This window comes from Protopterus annectens, chromosome 5.part1, assembly GCF_019279795.1.
Source record: "Protopterus annectens isolate FY-2018-M chromosome 5.part1, PAN1.0, whole genome shotgun sequence".
NCBI classification, from domain to species: Eukaryota; Metazoa; Chordata; order Ceratodontiformes; family Protopteridae; genus Protopterus; species Protopterus annectens.
This window is the reverse complement of record NC_056736.1, coordinates 450,529,388-450,553,204: the sequence shown is the minus strand read 5'-3', so window position 1 is coordinate 450,553,204 and position 23,817 is coordinate 450,529,388. Positions and strand designations below refer to the sequence as shown.

The window sequence follows — 23,817 nt, the reverse complement described above, 5'->3', positions numbered from 1 at the left end:
ATTCTCATAGCATGAAGTCTGTTTTAAGACTATAGTTAAATAGCAACGCCAGTGGCCCTAATAGGTCATGTTTTAGACTATTCAGAAGGCATCCTTGGATATTATTGGGGCCCACTGAAGCTGTAGTCCTCTTGATTTTAGTGAGGGCAGCCAGGGCATTCTCTATTTATAGTTAGAGGGGTTATGTTTGAAGGTATTTCTTATGTGGCTGCAGGTGAGTGGGGGGTAAAGTTGGTACTGAATTTGCCAGCCATCAGATTCTCTACATCTCCTAGCTCAGTGACTGTGGCAGCAGTTCAGCACACTACTGTGCGCTGCCTTAAAGGTTTCTGACAAGTGAAGAAGGCCTTATGATTCGCTTTTGCATGGAAGGCTATATTGACCTCAAAATTGACTTTTGGCCTTAATTAGCCCTCTTAGCTGCCGGTTTACTTTGATGAGAGAATTCTTATCTTGGGAGTTGCACTTCCTGATTTTAGCCATGATTTTTGTTCCCTTTTGTTATATAACCTGTTTAATCTAGGATGTCACTGGGGTGATTTGTTTTTGGAGTTAAGTTTTGGGATTACTTCTGGTAGGTACAGCAGCCTCATTGTAGCCACTGCCATGGTTGTAAAGAGTTTCTGTTAATAATTCTGCATATGCTGTTCTATTTTCTGGATTTGGAAGAGCACTTGAATTTTGACCAACTATCATTTAATAAAAGGTAGTTTGCATTGGATAGTTCCTAACTGTTAATGGGTTCACTGGGGTTACCGAGTTGATTTTGATTTCAAAGGAGACAACTTTATGGTGAGACCATACCAGGGAGGACATGACACTGGGGGTGGTGCAGCATTCTTCCATATTTGTCAGTACAAGGTCCAGTATGTTGAAACCTGCAATGGACATATTCACCAACTGGTTAAGGGTGTTTTTTTGTATTTATGAAGTCCAGGAATCTCTGTGCCTGCAGATTTGAGGCTGTGTAGGATTCCCACTCTACAGAAGTATAATTACACTCTCCCATAACCAAGGTGTTTGGTTGAATGGCTAATGTCTCCAACACGTTTAAGTAAGCACTAGAAATTTCATAGGACATGCAGGGTGGCCTATAGCTTGCTAGGATATCATACGGGATTTTATCAATGCTGACCTGCATATGAAGAAACTCCAGTGCATCATCCTATTTAACCAACATAGAGAGATTTTGTTTAGGCACCTGGCATTGAGCAGTAACATCTTGAGGTTCAGATGAGTTGATTTTGCTACAACAGTAGGTTTGTCAGTTTGTCATTGCCTAAAAACATCTCTATAGGGAAGGATAATGTTTTAGCTAGAATTCAACAGCGGGGGGGGGGGGGGGGGGGCAGATGCAGACCATTCCTGGCAAAGCAACATTGTTTGTTAACATCTTCTCATGCTGACAAATACTGTAGCCCCTTAGAATGACACCTGAAACTCAGCCAGCTATTAAAATCAATCTTCTTCTCTTGGTTTTGTGGCCTCATTCTAGGTGAAGATAATATGCTACTTAATGCTAGGCTCATACCAGCCTGAGACAGTCAGAGAGATCTATAATGATGATCTTTCACATAGTCTAGGGAGGTACGTTTCAGGTCATTTACACCCACATGGACTATTTTGAATCATACTGGTATCTGTGGCGCAAAGACTTGAGTGCATGTGTAATTTGATGGCTCCTGGCTCCAGATAGGCGGCTAACCATTATCTTCTCCTTATTCAGCCTGCTTAGAGGGCATCAGTATCTTCTACAATGGAGTCCCCTATAACTAGAGTCCTGGGAAGTGTACTTGCTTATTTGAGGCTCCACTGATTGAGGGTTCATGTATATGGTTAGGGTAGCTTTTGTTGAGCACTTTTGGGTTTGCTAAGGGCAATCTTTGCTGATGGGTGTTCAAGGAGGTCTTTTGTTAGGAAGACTGCATTTAAGTGCCTCAGTGTGTATGATGTGCTATGGGTGGGGAGTGCTGTGTGCATAGTTTTGATAACTTTGTGTGTGCTTTTATAAGAGAGAGTTCAGTCTCCATTGACTCTGTGTATCCACCCCTTCCCGCAAACTGTATCAGTTACTTTAAGGATTTAAGTGGTTGCCAGTAAACATGACAATTGCTACATTGCCTCAAGATACCCATTATCCACCAGGCTAGCTGCAAAGAAATTAAGGGGGGGGGGAGATCTCTTGGATGACTGTTTTGTCCAGCAGCTTTTAAATTTCTAGAGCTGCTCTTTGATTGGGGAGACATTTTCTTTTTTGGGGAACTTGCAAAAAGGGAATGAAGTATCCTCTTGATATGATCCTTTGCACCCATGTAGAATGAGAAGACTCAGACACATGATCCAAAGAGGGAATGGGGCATGGATCCAAAGAAGGGAGAGTCAACACCACTCTGAGATGTAAGAGTATCCTCTCCACCAGGAGAATCCAAGGACAATCCGTCAGAAGACTCTCGCAGCAGACATCCCCTGGCCTCAACAACCCTCCATGACTAGGGAGTAGTTGGAGCTGAGCTATTCAGCACCAAAGTTCCAAGAAGAGATGGCTCCACTCTTGGATCAGACTCCGATGCTTCGGCTCTGAGAGCTGTCATGCTCCAATGGGATTAGAGCCGATCGGATCAGGGAAGTCGCCAAAGTAGAAGATGAAAACCTTCAAATCTGAAGGTTCAACTCTCATGGATCTCTGATCCAAGGACTCCGGAAAGGCCAGATCAGAGAAGAAACAATAACAGGCTGGAAAGAAGGTTGAAGGCTCACAGATCCCATGGGAGATGGAGATGACAGGACCCCCATCTGGATCTGTGTTCTGAGGAATTCTCATCATCCTATTCACCTTTGACTCGGACTTTGAAAATGGAAGGGGATGTGGAAGGTGGCCTTGACAACCTCTTGGGGAACTCTTGTAAAATGGAGATCTTAATCTCGAGGATCCCAGCTCCAGAGAAAACCTAGGAGCATGGTGCCAAGGAGATGTGACTGCAGCTGGTGTCATATCCAAAGACTTTGGATCCAAGGTCTTAAAAACCTTCTTAGGACTCTCTGAAGGTGTGGACTGAGGAGACCGGGCAGGTGAGCTTTAATGGTGGTGCCTGGGCTCTTTCGATTTTTAAGAGGGAGTTTGAGCCCTTGAAAAAGTGCCTGTAGAAGAAGCTGAAGCCGGAAGAAGGCCTTTTAAAATTAACTTATTCCTCCTATCACTCTAGCGTTGCAGGCTGCACAGACACAGCAAGAGGTGTCTAAATGTGCTGGGCACAAACACTCCCTGTGGGCATCAGAACTGGGCATATGCCCACAGGAAGTGCATTTCTTAAATCCAGTGGGCTTATCAGCCATACTGAAAAATAAAAACAAGCCAACAAATAGAGAAAAAAGATTTTTTTTGGAAAGCAAGAAAAGGAAGATAAACACTAAATACCCACAATAGTATAGCAGAAATTACCTGCAGGTAAGAGAGGAACGGACTACTAACAATGGTGGTACAGGATTAGTTATTAAAAAAAAAATTGCTAAGGAAAGATTGCCGAGGGTAAAGGAGACAGTCTTAGAATACCAAGGAAAATAAAAACATAGGAGAAAATAGCTAGCTATTCACTCACTATAACCCACAAGGAGCTCGTGCAATCACAATCCCAACTGACCTTTAAGAGAAGCAAAGAAGATTTGAGGTAATACAGCGGTCAGAGACATTATGGGTAAGACAGGAGCTTGAGAGTCAGATCCTAGAATCTACAGAAAGTGGCAGAGTCGGAACTGAACCCATTCGCCGAGGAACTAATGAAAATAACATCAGATCACTCAACTTAACTCATTAACACCCAAGTGGTGGGGAATGTCACACCTCTAGCAGCCTACACACACCTTGCATTCCACAGCATTTTCTGAAAAATACACTGAAAAAGCATAAGATAAATAAAAGTAAATAGTTTGTGAACCATAAAAGCTACTTAAACTGTACAAACTGCAATGGTATCTATAAGAAGTATTCTTTGCAGTGATAATCAGGGCATTTATAGTCCATAATTATTATAATACATACAAACTGCAAATTATATTTTTTGCTAAACTTTCACAAACAATTTATCATATCTTGGAAACTGTATAACTTAGACATACACTGTTAGAACATTTTTCGTAGCCAATAAGCATCCACAAGAAATTCCTCCACAAGTGCATGTTTACAGAAATATTTACAGAAACATGAAAAAAATATGCTTAACTATAATTAGCAGAATAACACTGAATATTTCTCAGTTTGTGTGCAAATAAGACAGTTTTCCTTGACAACATGTAGATTTTCAACTGTCATACAACAGTTTGTAAGTCGCACGTTTTCTGAAGCATTAAGTACTTACGGAAATTTTTCATAATTACTAACAAACAGCTAGTAATATATCAATGTATGGTGCGATATAAAAAGACAATGAATGAACTTTTCTGTCTCCCACCATGGCATATCATACCACTCCAGCCAATAAGATGCAAGGCTCTCAGTACAAAAATAAGAACATGTATGTGAAAATACAAATAAGTGATGAATGGCAATTCATTTCTCTACTGCAATGAAGCCTAGATTAACAATCTTAGTGTCATTTTGTTAATAGCCAATATTAGAAAGTGTGACCACCTGTCATTAGCTGGTAAGCTAATTAGTAAATGAAGCTAAACCCAAAAAGAGTTCTGGACGCCATAAGGAGTTATGGGTGTGAACTGCAGGTATAGAAAAAAGCACATAGGCTTGATGGAGTTAAGCTGATCCTTTAATGTTCTATGTAGCTAGCTAATGTTAAGAATTTAACAGACAAGATGCGAAATGCAAAGGACTGAGCAATGACATCCCATGACAGAAACATCACAGCTCCAGAATGAAGTCAGGAATGGGGACTACTGGGTCAGTGGGATCGTCGTCTTGGGAGACACTTAGCATGGGATTGGTAAGACTGTGTAATAATTAAGGGGCTTCTTCAATCTGTAATTCCATTTCTGTGCTTGATTAGTTCAAGGGCAGAAGGTATTGACTGGGTCTTCCACAATGGTTAAGGCCAACTTCCTCTTGAATAGACCATCTAATAAGTCATGAAAGGGCCTATCAAGAAAATTCTCTGGGCAGAGAGCTTCCAGGGTAATTTCAGATGGTCTCTGACATCTTACGCAGGCATCTGCCTAAATCTACAGATCTAGCCACAGCATAAGTACAGTCAAAATGCAGAAGGTTATAGGGAAGTCAAACTGTGTCACAAGCAGGGAGAATTGAACGACCCTTCTTGGTCCAGTAGGGAAAATTGGAATTTAGAAAAGTAATATAAACAGTTACAGACGACAGTTTTGAGCTGTAACAAGACATAAGTGTGAACAATTATCAACCCCTTTCAGAGATTCAGATTATTGGCCCAGTGACAAGAGGCTACAGTCTCTGGGCTTTCTACTAGACTGACAAGATCACATTAATTACTGGCTTGAGGATATCTGGTCAAGGACTCATTCTGATCAGAATGAAGCTTCAAATGTGCGCCACTTTCTTGGCAGGGTGTACATGATGCTGCAGAAGCAAAATCTGAGTGCTTCTTAAGGCTGCAGAGATTGTATATTTGATGACTGGCTCCATATGGTGGGATGATCAGATGACACAAAGACCACCTCCTAACCTAGATACACACTGCCATTTCCATGGATTGGGGGGGGGGTGTCAGGACTGGGTATAGTGACCAGTTTCACAAAAAACTCTGGGTGTTTTAAGATTTTTCTTAAGAAGGCATCAGTTGGGGTGTACTGCAGTGAGGAAACATCACTGTCCTCAACTGCCTGAGAAAAAATGGCCTATGAGCCACAGTCTCTTCACAGGATCCCGAGTAGAGGGGAACATGTGCCATCCACCAACTCCAGTGACAAGCTCCTGCCTTCCCAACTACAGAAACAAGCTCATCCTCAGGCTAGTGAAGCAATAAGCAAGATAATGCTATGTGCTTACAGGTAGGAAACATGGATAGGCTCTTTGAAGTCTGCATGCCAATGGCAGAGCAGGGATGAGAGATGCTTACTCCAGGCTTGGCTCTGATAATAGGAACATTTACACTAGAAGTGCATTCCTGCACCCACAATTCAGGTTCTAAACAGACCTCAAGTATCTGTTGCAAGTCTAGGCCATAAACTGCAAGCAGTGACACGAATGTGTGCTATTAAATCCTGCTACACCACAGGAAGTGACCAAGGAGAACAATTTATACATACCACCGTCCTGAGATCAGGCTGTTCAGTACCAAGTCTCACACTATCACAAGATGGGCAGCACCTGAACTCCTGGGATGTGACCCCCCCCCCCCAGCACTGAACTACATAGCATTTCTTCCCCCTCACTGTCCACAAATTCAGAAGAAAAGCATGAGCGCAAGTCCTCTTACTAACAGGATAAACTCAACAACCTTGAGGACTATACCTGAATTCTTATTCTTTGTGGCATGTTATGGTCACAGACCTGGGCTGCACATGTAACAGTCTGTATGCTAATCCCCTACATGAAGGCCTATTAACCACTACTACCATCCTTGTAGTGAGGCAGCCATATTTTTCCTCTCTGAAATGGCTGCAAGAAACTCAAATGAACTGTTGTGACTTAAGGCAAAGCTTCATCTCACAGTCTTATGCAATAGACAGACACTTATACAATCAGCTTTTAAAAGAGACCAAGGGAATTTTTCAATGACATGCATCAGGATATAGATATGAAACGTGTAACTGGTACTCTCAGCCAGCATCAAATTACAGTGCTCAACAGTGGGGGCACATTTTCCCAGAGGACAGGACATTCCAAGGGGAAAAAGTGATGAATTCTGATTGGTGGAAAGGATGACTCCAACTGCTGACATGACAAGGAGGGTCTCCCAATGTTAGATTACTTAGCTGTGGTAGGAACTCTAAAGTCACCATTACTACTCTATGATTAGGCAAACAAAGTGCAGCAACAAAAGGCAAAGAAAAAATGGAACTGCAAGACACACTGCTACCTACAGTACCATAGAAACTCATGCAAGGAATGGTGCTGTTAAAAATTGATATCAAAGCTCAAGTCATTAATGACTTAAGCAAAAGGATCCGGAAAAAAATATGTCACTGTTCTATGCCAAAGCCCAAGGGGTGAAAAAAAACACTAAATAATTTGCAAGTCTTCCATAGCTGTAAGGAAAGGGATTCAAATGGAAGAGGACCCCCCAATCTCTGTTTAAAAAAACCTTCCCATATAACAAGACAGCCCAGAGACAGACTCCCTTGGTCATAACCAAGGGGGAAAAAATTCCATTTGGTACCATAAGAAACCAAGAGAGAGAACAGACCACTGGGACTAAGGAGGATACCACTAGCACCAAGCATCCAAGTTTCTAGCGACAACAATCTCAGTTTTGCAATTACAGGATCTTTTTGTGATACAGGTATAGTTAGCAGTACAGTAAATGCAAAATGAGAAATGCAAAAACAGTTATAAATATTGCAGTTGCATTTTTTTATCCACAGGCTAGAAACTACCAACAGGAGGAGGAAATTAGAATATTTGGTTATTGCTGTCCTTTAAGTATCCTGAAAATTTCTGTATGAAGGAAAGGGAAGGCCACTCAATGTTTTACATCATATGTGCATTTTTATATTCTGCCTTTATTTACCAAGTCCTTTCGGACATGACCCATGCCTCCGTGGAGAACAGTACACCCCCCAAAATATTTCAGCAAAGGGGACCTTACAAATCATCAGTACAACAATCCTGTTATACTGACAGAAGAGCAGAAATAAGACCACTAGTGAGAATAATAACCATCACTGAAAAGGTGGGTTTAACAGTTTCTTCTAAAGAGCGTTACCTTTGTGTTGGTCACGGAACAAAGTTTAAACCAGAAAACAGCATTCTGTTCAATGAAACTACGCCAGGCAAAGGTTCCTGATAAAGGGCAATTTGACTCAGTGACCCTAACATTACACTGTATACTAGCATTCACTGGATGCAGAAATATTTAGAACATACGCAGTGACAAAACAATTACCTGAATACTAAAAGTAAAACAGTTGTAGTTAATTTAACAGCCCACCATTCAGCCATATGGCAGCAGCACCAGCTCAGTGGAGAAAAAGAAACTTGGACAGCTGATGCCAGTAAAGGGATCAGATGGCTAAAGCAAGACAATGCCCCTCAGTAATACACATCAGCATATGTTATTTCAGCAACAGCAAGGTAATGAGTTCTCACATGGGGTCTTAACATCTCTAGTACATAAATACACAAACGCACAGAACAATTAAGATATGGATATAGGGAATCAACATGCTCTGCTCTGGGGATCAAACCTAGAATAGTGAACATTATGCTTTGAATCTACTGCATTACAACCATTTAGAAATCACAAATCCAATGTTGTATCTCATTTATGGTGGGGTTCCTTTAACAAATTCATATAGCTAAATCAAAACAATGAAAAGTGAAAATATTTCCCCGCGGACCATGCAGTAGTTAACTCTGGTTAAGAACACTCTTGCAATATCCCAAGAATGACATAGAAACAACAAATAATATATGTGCCCAAAAGTTGTTTTATTTCTTTCAAAGCACCCATAAATACATCAGCAGTTATTAAAGCTTTCCACACATTAACAACACTCAGTACCAGGGTAGGTGCCGCAAATGTATCCAGGGAAACGGACTTCCAGATAGAAATAGCAATGCAGCAAATAGTTCAAAAGCACTTCAATAAACGTCCACACAGTTCCGTCTGATGTCGAATAAAATCCAAAAGTTTAATGGTAACCAACACGTAAAAACAGAAGCAAAACAAGTAACGTAAAACGCTCAAAGACGCGTTTTTCGTTCAGAACACTGCCCGAACTTCTTCAGACTTACAACAGTGCTGTAAACATACTCTGTTTAAATACTTTTGTTGATATGTTTAATTAGTTAACGTGATGTTCAATAAACAACCAGCCAACTGACCACCTGTAGGTGAGACGTGAGTATACAACCACCAATCCAATAACAGACAACAAAAATAACACTCCTAACAGTAACTAAAAATTAGTCTAAAAATTAGTAAAATAATTAATAAAATTAACTTAGCCAAACAAATATCTAAGTGTCCCTAAAACAACAATATCTGAAAACCAGTAAACGGTTTGTTTTAAAATGTATATAAAAAAATCTAAGTAAATGTGTAAAGAAACATGTATATGGAATGTTAGTGTATAAACCTAATGTATGACAGTATGCGTTGTTTCCAACAAGAGACCCCCGCCCTAGATCAGGTCATGTTTCTTTGCAAAAAATGTAATACACTATTCACAGGGTGTATGTATATATAAATGCAAGTCTCTCACTAAAATTACCACATAACAAATCGCCCAAGATTTGTGTATGTGGTACCCTAAATGAAACAGTTTTTTACCGTAATAAAGTGTGCCTATCTTAATAAACTATTCAGTTTGAGTATGCACATGATTGAACAAAATTCGTTAAGACCAGGCACTTTATGTGCTGCCAAACGTAACTGCCAACATAGTTCTTTCTTTTCTAGTTGTAGTCTAAGTAGATTTTCATTTACAAGATTAGTATGGTCAATCACGACTTGGTCGATTACCATGAAATCAAATACGTGACCTGTATTCTGGTTACAGTGTTTTGCAAGGGCATTTTCTTCCTTGTTATTGTTGATCGCGTAACCATGTTCGTATACCCTGTCCCTCAAATGCCTGTCTGTCTTACCTATATAAAATGCGGGGCATTGTTTGCACTGTGCCAAATATACCACACGTTTACTGTTACAATTGTAACGTTTCCATACTCTAAAGGTACCATGACCTATTTTGAATGAGTCTGAGGTGTTAATATGTGCACACTGCCTACATGCCCCGCATTTTTGGGTACCCCCCTTGATTTTAGGTCCTACAGGCTTCCTTTCGAGAAGATCTTTCATATTACTACCCCTCTTAAAGGTGATAGTAGGACCAAATTTAAAAATTTGCATTGACTCTTTCTCCAAAGATAGACAGAACCAATATTTCCTCACCACCTTAGAAATCTCAGTGGCCTCTGGACAGTAGGTAAGAACAAATGAGTTTGTGTAATTATTATGCCTACCTGATGTCTCAACTACATTGACCCCGGGGTTATTAGCAACGTTAGGGCTTTGGGTAGCAAGACCTATTACATTGTGTCCATTAGGTTGGTCAACTCTACGCTGAATCCCCAAAATTGCTTTGTATACCCCATGTTTTCTTTTTAAAATGACTTCACTAAATATACTTTCCAAAAATGACACTGGGTATCCTCGGTGTCGGAACATCTGGTACAGGTTGTCACATTCTTTAATGAAGTCCTCGTCAAGTGTGGTCATCCTGGCTGTCCTAACCAGTTGGCCCTTTACCACTGATTTCTTTTGGTGGTGAGGGTGAGAACTTGAAAAGTGCAAGTATGTATTTGAAAATGTGCTTTTCCTATATATTTTAGATGTATAATGGTCTCGATTTTTACTAAGGAGGATGTCCAAAAAGCAAATATCATTTTCTCGGAAGTTCATAGTAAACTTAAGGAAGCCTGTAGTAGAATTCAAAAATTTCACTAGTTCCGTGCATCTGTCTCATCTCCTTTCAAAGAATGAAGATGTCGTCCAGGTATCTTTTATACAAGTAAATGTTTGATTTCCAAGTACTGGTGAACACATAAGATGTCTCCCAGTGGGCCATCACTAAATTTGCAAAGCTTGCGCCCACTGGTGAGCCCATGGCCACCCCTATTTTTTGTAAAAACAACTTGTCTTCAAAGGAGACAAAGTTGTTTTTCAAAATGATGTCCAATAGTTGTTCAATTAGGTTACATTGGTCACTAGTAGCACCCTTAGACCCTATGAATTCAACAACCCACTCGGTACCCAGGTCGTGAGGGATGCTTGAATAAAGGTTGCATATGTCGACTGTTAAGAAATTAAGTGAACAGTCGAATGTCACTTCTCGAATACTTTCAAGGAAGGACCATGAATCTTTTAAGATTTGACTTTCCTCTTCTACATACTTTTTAAGCATTGAGTCAACCAGTTTAGCAGCGGGATAGGTGATTGACTGACGGGCATCAACAAGTGTACGAAAAGGGGGGTTCCTCAGATCCTTATGAAGTTTTGGAATCCCAAAAATTTTTGGGATTCTGGGGGCAAGCATTGTTAAATACTGGTTTTGTTCTCCTGTGATTAACCCGTCTATAAAGAGGTCATTCATGTGTGACTTAATGTGATGGTATGCTTGATTGAGCTGGTTCCTACTAACTACCTCGTAGGTTTCACTTTCCAGTAATGACAGTATAATATTTACATAATCCACATCATAAACAATTGCTAAGCCCCCTCCCTTATCCGGTTTCATCAGTCTCACCGGTAAGTTCCTGAACAGGGTCAGTAACTGTTGGTCATCCTTAGAGATATTATACTGGTAGTTGTTATTTGTTCTAGAAATTATTTCCCTAAAATCTTACTCACAAAGTTGTTCAAACAAATAAAGTGAGTTATTTAAGGGTGGGTTAAAACTACTGGGGACACGTAATGAGTCAACCAAAAAGTTAGAATCAGAATTGCCAAATATGTTGAGATTAAGCTTCCTAATGAACATTTTGAAGTCAATTAACAAATTCACAATATTGCAAGCCTGTGAAGGTACAAAAGTTAATCCTTTTGCAAAAAGTTCAACTAGTCCACTGTCAACGTGACACTCGGTATAATTATAGATTTTAAAATCAGCGTCCTTGTTGGTCACAACTTCAAATAACGTTAATCCCACTGTTGGTTGTTGCTCCGTGTGTTGTAACGTCTTTTCGGGGCTGTCGGTTGTTTCGATTTCCAACTCGCCCCCCCTCCCCCCTCTGTAGTTTTTTTGGGAACCTTGGGTTGCCCAGTCATCACCTTCAAAGACATCAGGAGTAGCGTTTGGGTCATTCAAACCTTCCGCCCCCACGTCATGTTCTTCAGTCACCACATGATTGTCTGTATTTTGACCAGGTCTACTGTTACCCTGTCTAGTCTGGTGTCCTGTGGGTTGGTTTCTTTGTTTAGTAAAAATAAGGTTACGTTGCCTTGGCTGTGTATGTGTACCAACAGGTTTAGGAAACGCCAAACCCTCTCCGTAGGCCTTTAAATCCCTGTTAAGTTTTTTAATTTTCGTCACCTTCAGTTTTGACATCTGTTGAGCAATACTAGATAGAGTTCGACTAAATTGAACTCATATCTATGAAAATCAAGTCACCCTTAATCTCCCTTTCGAGTGTTGTTGTCTCAATGGTCAAACTGTCCAGTTCAATTTGGTAATGCTTGACCATACATTTAAGAATGGCTAAACCATGGTTGTTAAACAGTCCTATCAATTCGTTGTAAAAGTCAGAACCAAATTCTAACCCATTCGGGTACACAAACAGCCTCAGGCCCTTGGGACTATTTTTTCTTTATACACTTGTTCAAGTAATTAAGTTCCAGTTGTTTTTCTTTATTCTAAAAGTTTATTATCAAAATTTTAAGCTTCTCCACCAGGAAGCATCACTTACTGTTTCAATATGATTCTGGGCATCATTATCCAAATTTTCCATGTTGAGTTCGTCATTTAACCAATTCCATGGGTCAAAGTTATTGTTTAGACTTGCTTCAGGTCTTATAATTCCTCCCCCGGTAGGACCACGGGTTTGTGTATTAGATTGGTGGTTAGAAGTACCTTGTATTTGTACTGGGCTCCGTACCAAATTCGTAGCTGAATTCGCTCCCTGTTGACTGGTAAAACTCACGGAATCCACCTTCTCAGATAATCGGTCCAAACGTGCATTTATCAATTCCAAAAGTTGAGTGAGGTTACCTTGAGAAAGGGTTTCCCCTTCCTGTGTATTCGCCATCCTCGATACGTGTGCACCAACCCTCGAGACAAACTAGGAACCAAAATTGCAGAATTGCACCTACCCTGGTACTGAGTGTTGTTTTGTCACGAATTCTGCAATTTTGGTTCCTAGTTTGTCTCGAGGGTTGGTGCACACGTATCGAGGATGGCGAATACACAGGAAGGGGAAACCCTTTCTCAAGGTAACCTCACTCAACTTTTGGAATTGATAAATGCACGTTTGGACCGATTATCTGAGAAGGTGGATTCCGTGAGTTTTACCAGTCAACAGGGAGCGAATTCAGCTACGAATTTGGTACGGAGCCCAGTACAAATACAAGGTACTTCTAACCACCAATCTAATACACAAACCCGTGGTCCTACCGGGGGAGGAATTATAAGACCTGAAGCAAGTCTAAACAATAACTTTGACCCATGGAATTGGTTAAATGACGAACTCAACATGGAAAATTTGGATAATGATGCCCAGAATCATATTGAAACAGTAAGTGATGCTTCCCTGGTGGAGAAGCTTAAAATTTTTGATAATAAACTTTTTAGAATAAAGAAAAAACAACTGGAACTTAATTACTTGAACAAGTGTATAAAAGAAAAAATAGTCCCGAAGGGCCTGAGGCTGTTTGTGTACCCGAATGGGTTAGAATTTGGTTCTGACTTTTACAACGAATTGATAGGACTGTTTAACAACCATGGTTTAGCCATTCTTAAATGTATGGTCAAGCATTACCAAATTGAACTGGACAGTTTGACCATTGAGACAACAACACTCGAAAGGGAGATTAAGGGTGACTTGGATTTTCATAGATATGAGTTCGAATTTAGTCGAACTCTATCTAGTATTGCTCAACAGATGTCAAAACTGAAGGTGACGAAAATTAAAAAACTTAACAGGGATTTAAAGGCCTACGGAGAGGGTTTGGCGTTTCCTAAACCTGTTGGTACACATACACAGCCAAGGCAACGTAACCTTATTTTTACTAAACAAAGAAACCAACCCACAGGACACCAGACTAGACAGGGTAACAGTAGACCTGGTCAAAATACAGACAATCATGTGGTGACTGAAGAACATGACGTGGGGGCGGAAGGTTTGAATGACCCAAACGCTACTCCTGATGTCTTTGAAGGTGATGACTGGGCAACCCAAGGTTTCCAAAAAAACTACAGAGGGGGGCGAGTTGGAAATCGAAACAACCGACAGCCCCGAAAAGACGTTACAACACACGGAGCAACAACCAACAGTGGGATTAACGTTATTTGAAGTTGTGACCAACAAGGACGCTGATTTTAAAATCTATAATTATACCGAGTGTCACGCTGACAGTGGACTAGTTGAACTTTTTGCAAAAGGATTAACTTTTGTACCTTCACAGGCTTGCAATATTGTGAATTTGTTAATTGACTTCAAAATGTTCATTAGGAAGCTTAATCTCAACATGATATTTGGCAATTCTGATTCTAACGTTTTGGTTGACTCATTACGTGTCCCCAGTAGTTTTAACCCACCCTTAAATAACTCGCTTTATTTGTTTGAACAACTATGTGAGTTAGAATTTAGGGAAATAATTTCTAGAACAAATAACAACTACCAGTATAATATCTCTAAGGATGACCAACAGTTACTGACCCTGTTCAGGAACTTACCGGTGAGACTGATGAAACCGGATAAGGGAGGGGGCTTAGCAATTGTTTATGATGTGGATTATGTAAATATTATACTGTCATTACTGGAAAGTGAAACCTACGAGGTAGTTAGTAGGAACCAGCTCAATCAAGCATACCATCACATTAAGTCACACATGAATGACCTCTTTATAGACGGGTTAATCACAGGAGAACAAAACCAGTATTTAACAATGCTTGCCCCCAGAATCCCAAAAATTTTTGGGATTCCAAAACTTCATAAGGATCTGAGGAACCCCCCTTTTCGTACACTTGTTGATGCCCGTCAGTCAATCACCTATCCCGCTGCTAAACTGGTTGACTCAATGCTTAAAAAGTATGTAGAAGAGGAAAGTCAAATCTTAAAAGATTCATGGTCCTTCCTTGAAAGTATTCGAGAAGTGACATTCGACTGTTCACTTAATTTCTTAACAGTCGACGTATGCGACCTTTATTCAAGCATCCCTCACGACCTGGGTACCGAGTGGGTTGTTGAATTCATAGGGTCTAAGGGTGCTACTAGTGACCAATGTAACCTAATTGAACAACTATTGGACATCATTTTGAAAAACAACTTTGTCTCCTTTGAAGACAAGTTGTTTTTACAAAAAATAGGGGTGGCCATGGGCTCACCAGTGGGCGCAAGCTTTGCAAATTTAGTGATGGCCCACTGGGAGACATCTTATGTGTTCACCAGTACTTGGAAATCAAACATTTACTTGTATAAAAGATACCTGGACGACATCTTCATTCTTTTGAAAGGAGATGAGACAGATGCACGGGAACTAGTGAAATTTTTGAATTCTACTACAGGCTTCCTTAAGTTTACTATGAACTTCCGAGAAAATGATATTTGCTTTTTGGACATCCTCCTTAGTAAAAATCGAGACCATTATACATCTAAAATATATAGGAAAAGCACATTTTCAAATACATACTTGCACTTTTCAAGTTCTCACCCTCACCACCAAAAGAAATCAGTGGTAAAGGGCCAACTGGTTAGGACAGCCAGGATGACCACACTTGACGAGGACTTCATTAAAGAATGTGACAACCTGTACCAGATGTTCCGACACCGAGGATACCCAGTGTCATTTTTGGAAAGTATATTTAGTGAAGTCATTTTAAAAAGAAAACATGGGGTATACAAAGCAATTTTGGGGATTCAGCGTAGAGTTGACCAACCTAATGGACACAATGAAATAGGTCTTGCTACCCAAAGCCCTAACGTTGCTAATAACCCCGGGGTCAATGTAGTTGAGACATCAGGTAGGCATAATAATTACACAAACTCATTTGTTCTTACCTACTGTCCAGAGGCCACTGAGATTTCTAAGGTGGTGAGGAAATATTGGTTCTGTCTATCTTTGGAGAAAGTCAATGCAAATTTTTAAATTTGGTCCTACTATCACCTTTAAGAGGGGTAGTAATATGAAAGATCTTCTCGAAAGGAAGCCTGTAGGACCTAAAATCAAGGGGGGTACCCAAAAATGCGGGGCATGTAGGCAGTGTGCACATATTAACACCTCAGACTCATTCAAAATAGGTCATGGTACCTTTAGAGTATGGAAACGTTACAATTGTAACAGTAAACGTGTGGTATATTTGGCACAGTGCAAACAATGCCCCGCATTTTATATAGGTAAGACAGACAGGCGTTTGAGGGACAGGGTATACGAACATGGTTACGCGATCAACAATAACAAGGAAGAAAATGCCCTTGCAAAACACTGTAACCAGAATACAGGTCACATATTTGATTTCATGGTAATCGACCAAGTCGTGATTGACCATACTAATCTTGTAAATGAAAATCTACTTAGACTACAACTAGAAAAGAAAGAACCATGTTGGCAGTTACGTTTGGCAGCACATAAAGTGCCTGGTCTTAACGAATTTTGTTCAATCATGTGCATACTCAAACTGAATAGTTTATTAAGATAGGCACACTTTATTACGGTAAAAAACTGTTTCATTTAGGGTACCACATACACAAATCTTGGGCGATTTGTTATGTGGTAATTTTAGTGAGAGACTTGCATTTATATATACATACACCCTGTGAATAGTGTATTACATTTTTTGCAAAGAAACATGACCTGATCTAGGGCGGGGGTCTCTTGTTGGAAACAACGCATACTGTCATACATTAGGTTTATACACTAACATTCCATATACATGTTTCTTTACACATTTACTTAGATTTTTTTATATACATTTTAAAACAAACCGTTTACTGGTTTTCAGATATTGTTGTTTTAGGGACACTTAGATATTTGTTTGGCTAAGTTAATTTTATTAATTATTTTACTAATTTTTAGACTAATTTTTAGTTACTGTTAGGAGTGTTATTTTTGTTGTCTGTTATTGGATTGGTGGTTGTATACTCACGTCTCACCTACAGGTGGTCAGTTGGCTGGTTGTTTATTGAACATCACGTTAACTAATTAAACATATCAACAAAAGTATTTAAACAGAGTATGTTTACAGCACTGTTGTAAGTCTGAAGAAGTTCGGGCAGTGTTCTGAACGAAAAACGCGTCTTTGAGCGTTTTACGTTACTTGTTTTGCTTCTGTTTTTACGTGTTGGTTACCATTAAACTTTTGGATTTTATTCGACATCAGACGGAACTGTGTGGACGTTTATTGAAGTGCTTTTGAACTATTTGCTGCATTGCTATTTCTATCTGGAAGTCCGTTTCCCTGGATACATTTGCGGCACCTACCCTGGTACTGAGTGTTGTTTTGTCACGAATTCTGCAATTTTGGTTCCTTTCCACACATTAGACAATGTTAGTGGAACACTGCAGAAATATGGAACCATACCTTCCACATAAACAAGTTAGAATTAATTTGCAGAAATAGCTTAACAGACCACCCAGACACTAAGAGGGCATATTAAACTTCAACTGACCAATGACGTGAGAATACTAATGAAAAAGTGCATTAAAAACAAACAATAGCATCTTGATAAATGGTTAAATCTTACCCAGCTGCAAACTGTGAGGGTGAAATCAGACCTGGACCCAGCCCTGCTGCAGCAGCCATAGCAGCAAGGCCTGCGTTTGCAGGAAGTGCAGCTCCCTGAAGTGCCGCAGCAGCCTGCAGTCCTGAAGCTGTCACCATCAACTGGCTTGTTGCCACTGGGGAAGTAACTCCAGCTGTGGTGCTCTGCGTGGTACTTGTTTCACTTGCAGTAGAGGCCTCTGTGGTAGAAGCTGCAGCAGAAGGTGAAGGGCTTATGGATGGTGATGTCACTGTTGAAGTAGCTGCCGGCGCTGTAGCTATTACAGTTGCTGTGTTTGTGGAGGTTGTTCCTGAAACAGTTGAACCTAGCAAGCAAAAAGTGGCTGATTTAACTATGCTGGTCAAAATTTTTCTATTGCTGACAAATGCTTAAGTTTGCTGAGAAGGTGGAAAGGGATAACGCAAAATTAAATACAAAAAGCAACTGTGTGAGCATTCGCACTAAACTGACAAAGTACACAGCCGTCTAATAAATGGCTTTACCTCTTCTGTGCAATAGTCCTTCTGTTTGATTATTAGAGTGCTGCACCCCTCTCTGCTAGACCAACGATGGTTTCAGGTGCTGCTCTAGATGAAGTCAGTCTCATGCCAGGCTCCACACACACAAAACAAACAGTGAATAACTTGTATCTAATACTTTCAAGAAAATCTATGGAGTGCATATTTTCCTCAAAAGTAACAAGCATTTATGAAAAAACTATTACATACAATGTTACACTTACCTGAACTGATACTTGCGCAGAAAAATCACAAGTGGGTTCACAATCTAAAGCAATTTTCTCTCATGATAGTAGAGATCATATGTAGTAATATCCTCCTCTCTCACAATTCAGCCATTTTGCTTACTAAAGCTCTCATGTTCAGGGAATATGTATGCCCTTTGCCTATGTATGTTGTAAGATCATGTTTATCTACAAGACACTGCGAGCCCCTGAACTGGCAACTGAGCTCAAACCAACGAGTAAACATTTCCTGCAAATTTAGGGAAAAAAAGAAAAATATATTCGTTATCGACACTTACCAAGAATATAAGCTGGTTGAGTGACTTACAAGGAACTCCACTGGCAGTTGCTAGATGGAGGGTTTGTCCAAACTCAGGAAGACAGCACTTGAGTAACTTGAACCAATAGAGTATAGAGTTCCTCCCTTACCCATAATGCTAGTCTCCCTCCAATATCTCAGATCTTGTTTGCTGCCCTTTATCGGTAAATAATGCAAGAAATAACGGTTATATGAGAAACCACCATCTGGAGCTCAAAAAAACAGGAACTTTGGATCCCATAGTATCGTCTTATTCTTCCAGATGTTATGAACGAAAGCTAGGAGGACTGGAGGGATGGGAATTGAGGAAAAATGAAAATGGACAACACAGATGGAATGTTATAGTGAGCACATAACTTCTTTATCTGATGTAAATTTTCATTCATTCCTCAACATATGGGACAGAGTCCCCAGCTACCTGAATCCCGGGTGGACTAACGATATTCCTAAGTACTAATGAGCTAAAAGGCTGCTGCTCTTCTAGAGGCCAGATCAACTTTGTAATGAGTAATAAAAGTATGAGAATTAGCCCAAGCAGCTGCAGGAGAAATATCATCCAAGGAGGATTTGGATAAAAATACTGAAGAGGTTGCCATGGACCTTGCTGAATTGACCCTCAAGGTTTTTGGCAAATATAAACTCAGTTTGTTGAAGACAAAGTAAATGCAATCAGTTAGCCATTTAGCTAAAATCACTTTGGTAACATGGTTTCCCAAACTTGATTTTGAAAGAGAGAGAAATAATTGATCTGATTTTCTGAATTTTTCAGTTCTATGCAGATAGAAATTTAATTGTCTGAACGTCCAACAAGTGTAAAATGTATTCCCCTTTGAGAAATTTGGAAAGAAAACTGGGAGACTGATAGATTGATTAATGTTTGATCCTGACACCATAACAGGAAGAAAGGATGAACTGGTTCATAAGGACACCACAACTTTGTGAAAGATTAAATAAGGAGGCTTAGAAAATAAGGCTTGAAGTTTTGAAACTCTCCCAGCCGATGTTCTGGCTACCAAAAATATAGTCTTCCTAAACAAACGAATTCACACTTTGCAGCCAGTTAAAATGGCAAAGGAGTCAGCGCTTGTAACAAATTCACATCCCACAGTTGAGTAGGATCTTTAAAAAGGGGATCTCAGTAAAATGGCACCTTTTATAAATGCCTTACAAAGGTGTGAGGAACCTAAGGTAGAATTGCTAGCTCCTATAAGAAAATTAGAAATGGCAGCTAATTATACTTTAACCGTTGAAGAACTAGCCCCTTCATTAAAAATAGTAGCCAAAAACTCAAGAACTTTGGGTACTGGTGCTGAAAAGGTGTTTATGTATTTTGGTTGTGCCCAAAAAACATCTTTTCTATTTACTTTCATAAATCTTCCCAGTGAAAGTTTTGTGGGAAGACAAAAGAATGTGATGGACAGGGATTGTCTAGCTATCAATGGAACTGGAGAAACCATGAGGTCAACTTTAGGCCTAAAATGTCCGGGTGAATCATGTCTGTCAGGTGAGACAGGCGGCCTGGAATTGGATCCAGAATCCGAGGAGGATGAACTAGGTAAGGCCAAAGGAAGGGGAACCAAATTTGACAAGGCCAAGAAGGGGCAATGATGATGACTATGCTCTTCAATTGAGATGCCTTCTAAAGAATCTTGGGGCTCAAAGGAGCTAGGGGGGTAAGCACAGAGGAGACCAGGGGACAATAGTGGAGGAAAGCATCTATCTGTGACTCCCCCGGTGTGGGGGGGAATCAGGGTATAGATCCAGCTGCACTTCTCTTCATATCTTCTCTGCAACATTCTTGTTGAGAGACCTCTCGTGAGGAAATAAAATGGACCTGCTCAACTTGCCTATCACACTGGATTTCCCTAGAATGTGCATTGCTATCAAAAATTGAATGGATGAGATCATCCATTGCCACACACACACAGCTTCCTGAAATAAGGAGTGTGATGTGGTTACTCCTTGTTTATGTACCAGACTACTGGACACTGTCCATCTGAAATGCAATAATGCCTGAAGGGACAGTCTTGGAAGGCCTGCACTGCTAGAAGAAATGCTCCCATTTCTAGGACATTGATATGACTGTTGGCCTCTTCTGAGGACCAGGTGCCTTGGACTGTTTCTCAAGAAATGCACCCCCCCCCCCAACAACCAATTTGGGATGAGTCTGTGGTCACTATGACCTTAGGCTGAGGAAGTATGAAAGGGCGATCTTGTAAAATCTGCTCTGAGCAAATCCACCACCTGACGTACCTTTTGCATGCTTAAGTAATTTTGATCTGGGTGAATAAAGGCTGGTACAGGATGGACTACTGAGTCGTGTCAGTCCACTGACAAATTCTCATATGGTATTTTGCCAATGGAACTAGAATTATGGCATCAGACACTGACCCTAAAACTGTAGAATGAATCAGGCTGACAATCAGGAATTCTGAATTACCTTTTTGACTTGAAATCAAATGGTCTGTACCCTTTGCAGGCAGAAGGGAGGCAAGTCACTGATACAGTACTGAACAAGGCTCCTATGAATTCTAGCACTTGAGTTGGCTCTAGCTGACATTTGTTGAGACTGATGGTAATGCCTAGGTGAGAACACAACTGGAGTACAATCTCTTGCTCTGATCAACAGATGCCTGGTTGGAGCAGTTATGAGCTAGTTGTAAGGAAATACTCTGAATCCATGTAGTCTCAAGTGAGCTATTACGACTGCCATGCAATTTGAACACCCTGGTGGCTGTGATAAGGCCAAAGGGCAGTACTCTGAATTGGTAATGACTGGCTCGCAGCTGGAAGCAAAGATATCTCCTGGATCACCTGCTCATTTTGTATGTGATAGTACGCATCCTGAAGATCTGTTGTGCACTTAGTCGTCCTGATGCAGAAATGGCCAAATGAACTGAACAGTGACCATTAGGAAAGTACAGTTGTATACACTTACCATAAATGTAGATGCTAGAGTGTATTCACTGTTGCAATCATTACATTTGGGTTATCTGCTTGCAGTAACCCTCAGTTGGCCTGATTAAAGTCTTGGGTCCTGCATCGGTTGCTGTCCCTTCTTCCATGACGTCAGGTAGTCAGGGATATAAAACATGCAGCAGACGCCATTACATCAGTTTTTCTTGCCCCAGATGTCAAGTGCCCCCGGAAGCAATTAAAACTATAAATACAAGGATATACCTCCAACAAAAAAAGCAAATACACCAAAAAGCTTTCTGAGCATAGTAAGTGAGAGTAGAGGTATAGCCAAGAGAAGAAAGGGGGCTGGAGGGAGGGTAACCAGGACTGCAACAGTGAATACACTCGAACATCTACATTTATGGTAAGTGTACACAACTGTACTATGTTCTTAGTGTTTCAATGTTGCAGTCACTACATTTGTGTAGATTCCCAAAGCTAAGGCTGGGAGGAGGAATTTAAATAGAAGTAGGACCAGGTATAAGGCCCTGCAGGACTGCAGTGGCAAAGCCAGCTCTGGATTTAGAGAAAATTTGCAAATGATAATGCTTGGTGAAAGTATGTACAGAACTCCAGGTAGCAGCTTCTAGGATGTCCCTTGTAGTGACGTCCCTGAGAAAGGCTGTAGAGGTAGATGCAGCCCTGGTTGAATGGGGTCTGATGCCCTGTGGGATAAGTTTTCCGTGGTGCTTATAGCAGAAATTAATGCAATGGCCTATCCATTTTGAAATGGTTTGCTTTGAAATAGCTTTCCTGTCCCTGCAGCAAATGCCACCAGCAGTTCAGATTTCCTTTGAGGTTTACTCCTATCCAAGTAGAATCTAAGTTGTCTGTGCACATCTAAGGAGTGCAGTATCCATTCCCCTTTGTTCTGTGGGTTAGGAAAGAAGGTAGGCAAATGAATGGACCGATTAAGAGCCACACTGGATACCACCTTGGGCATGAAGGAGGGCTTGGTTCTGAGGGACACCCTGTTCCCATGAAAGATGATGAAAGGCTCCACTGCCATAAGGGCCTGTAATTCAGATACCCTTCTTGCAGAAGTGATTGCTAAAAGGAAAGCCGTTTTCCAGGAAAGGAATTTTAAATCTGCAGTAGCACCTGGCTCGAAAGGAGGAAGAGTGAGTTTCTCCAAGACTAAGTTAAGGTCCCAGGCTGGAGTTGGAGCTCTCCTGGGTGGTCTTAAATTTTTGGCCCCTCTGAGGAAATGCTTGAGCAGTGGGTGAGAGAAGAGGGGAGGCTCTGTGCTATAATGAGCTGAAATGGCTGAGGCATGAATTTTGATGGAGGAAAAGGACAAGTCCTTATGAAGCATCTCAGTCAAGTATTGTAGAATATGAGGTAAACTGGGCACTGCTGCGCTCATTCCCTGAGATTGGTTCCAGGCACAAAATCTTTTCCATTTTGCAGCATAAGATTTTCTAGTACTAGGCCTCCTTGCCTCTAAAATGATATCCATCGCTGATTTACTGAGGGATGGTAAAGGAGAGATTAGGTAATTAGCCAGGCTGCTAGATTCAGGGTTTGCAGCTGAGGGTGCAGAATCTGGTTCTCCTGCTGAGACAACAGGGAAGGAGTCTGAGGCAGGTGCCATGGGGCCAAGCTTGACACACTGCGCAAGAGGGAGTGTTGGCGTGGCCAGTCTGGTGCAATTAAAATCATCCTTGGCTTGTCCTGTTTGATCTTTATTAGTATCTTGGGGAGCAGGGGAGGAAAGGCATAAACTGAAAGATTTTTCCAGCTGAAGGATAGAGCATCCACTTTCCAAGCTAGCTTGTGGGGAATCCTTGTGCAAAATTTGTCCAATTTATGGTTCTGGGGTGAGGCAAACAGGTCTATATCTGGGCTCCCCCATTTGCTTGTCAACATGTTGAAAATCCTTGGTTCCAGTTTCCACTCGTGTGGGTCCATGAGGTTTCTGCTTAGTCCGTCTGCCAGTGTATTTAGTTTTCTTGGCAGGAATTGAGCTTGTAGATTTACTTGGTAGCTCAAGGCGGTCTTCTACAATGTCTTGGCTAGTCTGCAGAAGGGTAAGAATGTGTACCCCCCTACTTGTTTATGTACCACATGACAGTGGTGTTGTCCATCTTTCCCATTAGTTGTCCTGGAAGAATGTGGTCCTTAAAGGCTGTCAGAGCATTCTGTACAGCTAACATTTCCTTTTGAGTTATGTGTAGGTGCATTTGACTTGGGTTCCATTTGCCCTGAATGCACTTCCCTGCCAGGTGAGCCCCCCATGCA

The 23,817-nt window shown here is 40.8% G+C and overlaps 1 protein-coding gene across 1 annotated transcript in view; it reads right to left on the bottom strand.

The window, feature by feature from the left end:
* POU2F1 (POU class 2 homeobox 1) overlaps positions 1-23,817 on the bottom strand; it is a 1,264,626-nt gene that overhangs the window by 138,893 nt on the left and 1,101,916 nt on the right. Inside the window, exon 13 of the mRNA XM_044073100.1 lies at positions 17,540-17,882. Coding sequence (XP_043929035.1) covers positions 17,540-17,882 — 343 coding nt within the window. The remainder of the gene's footprint in view (positions 1-17,539; positions 17,883-23,817) is intronic.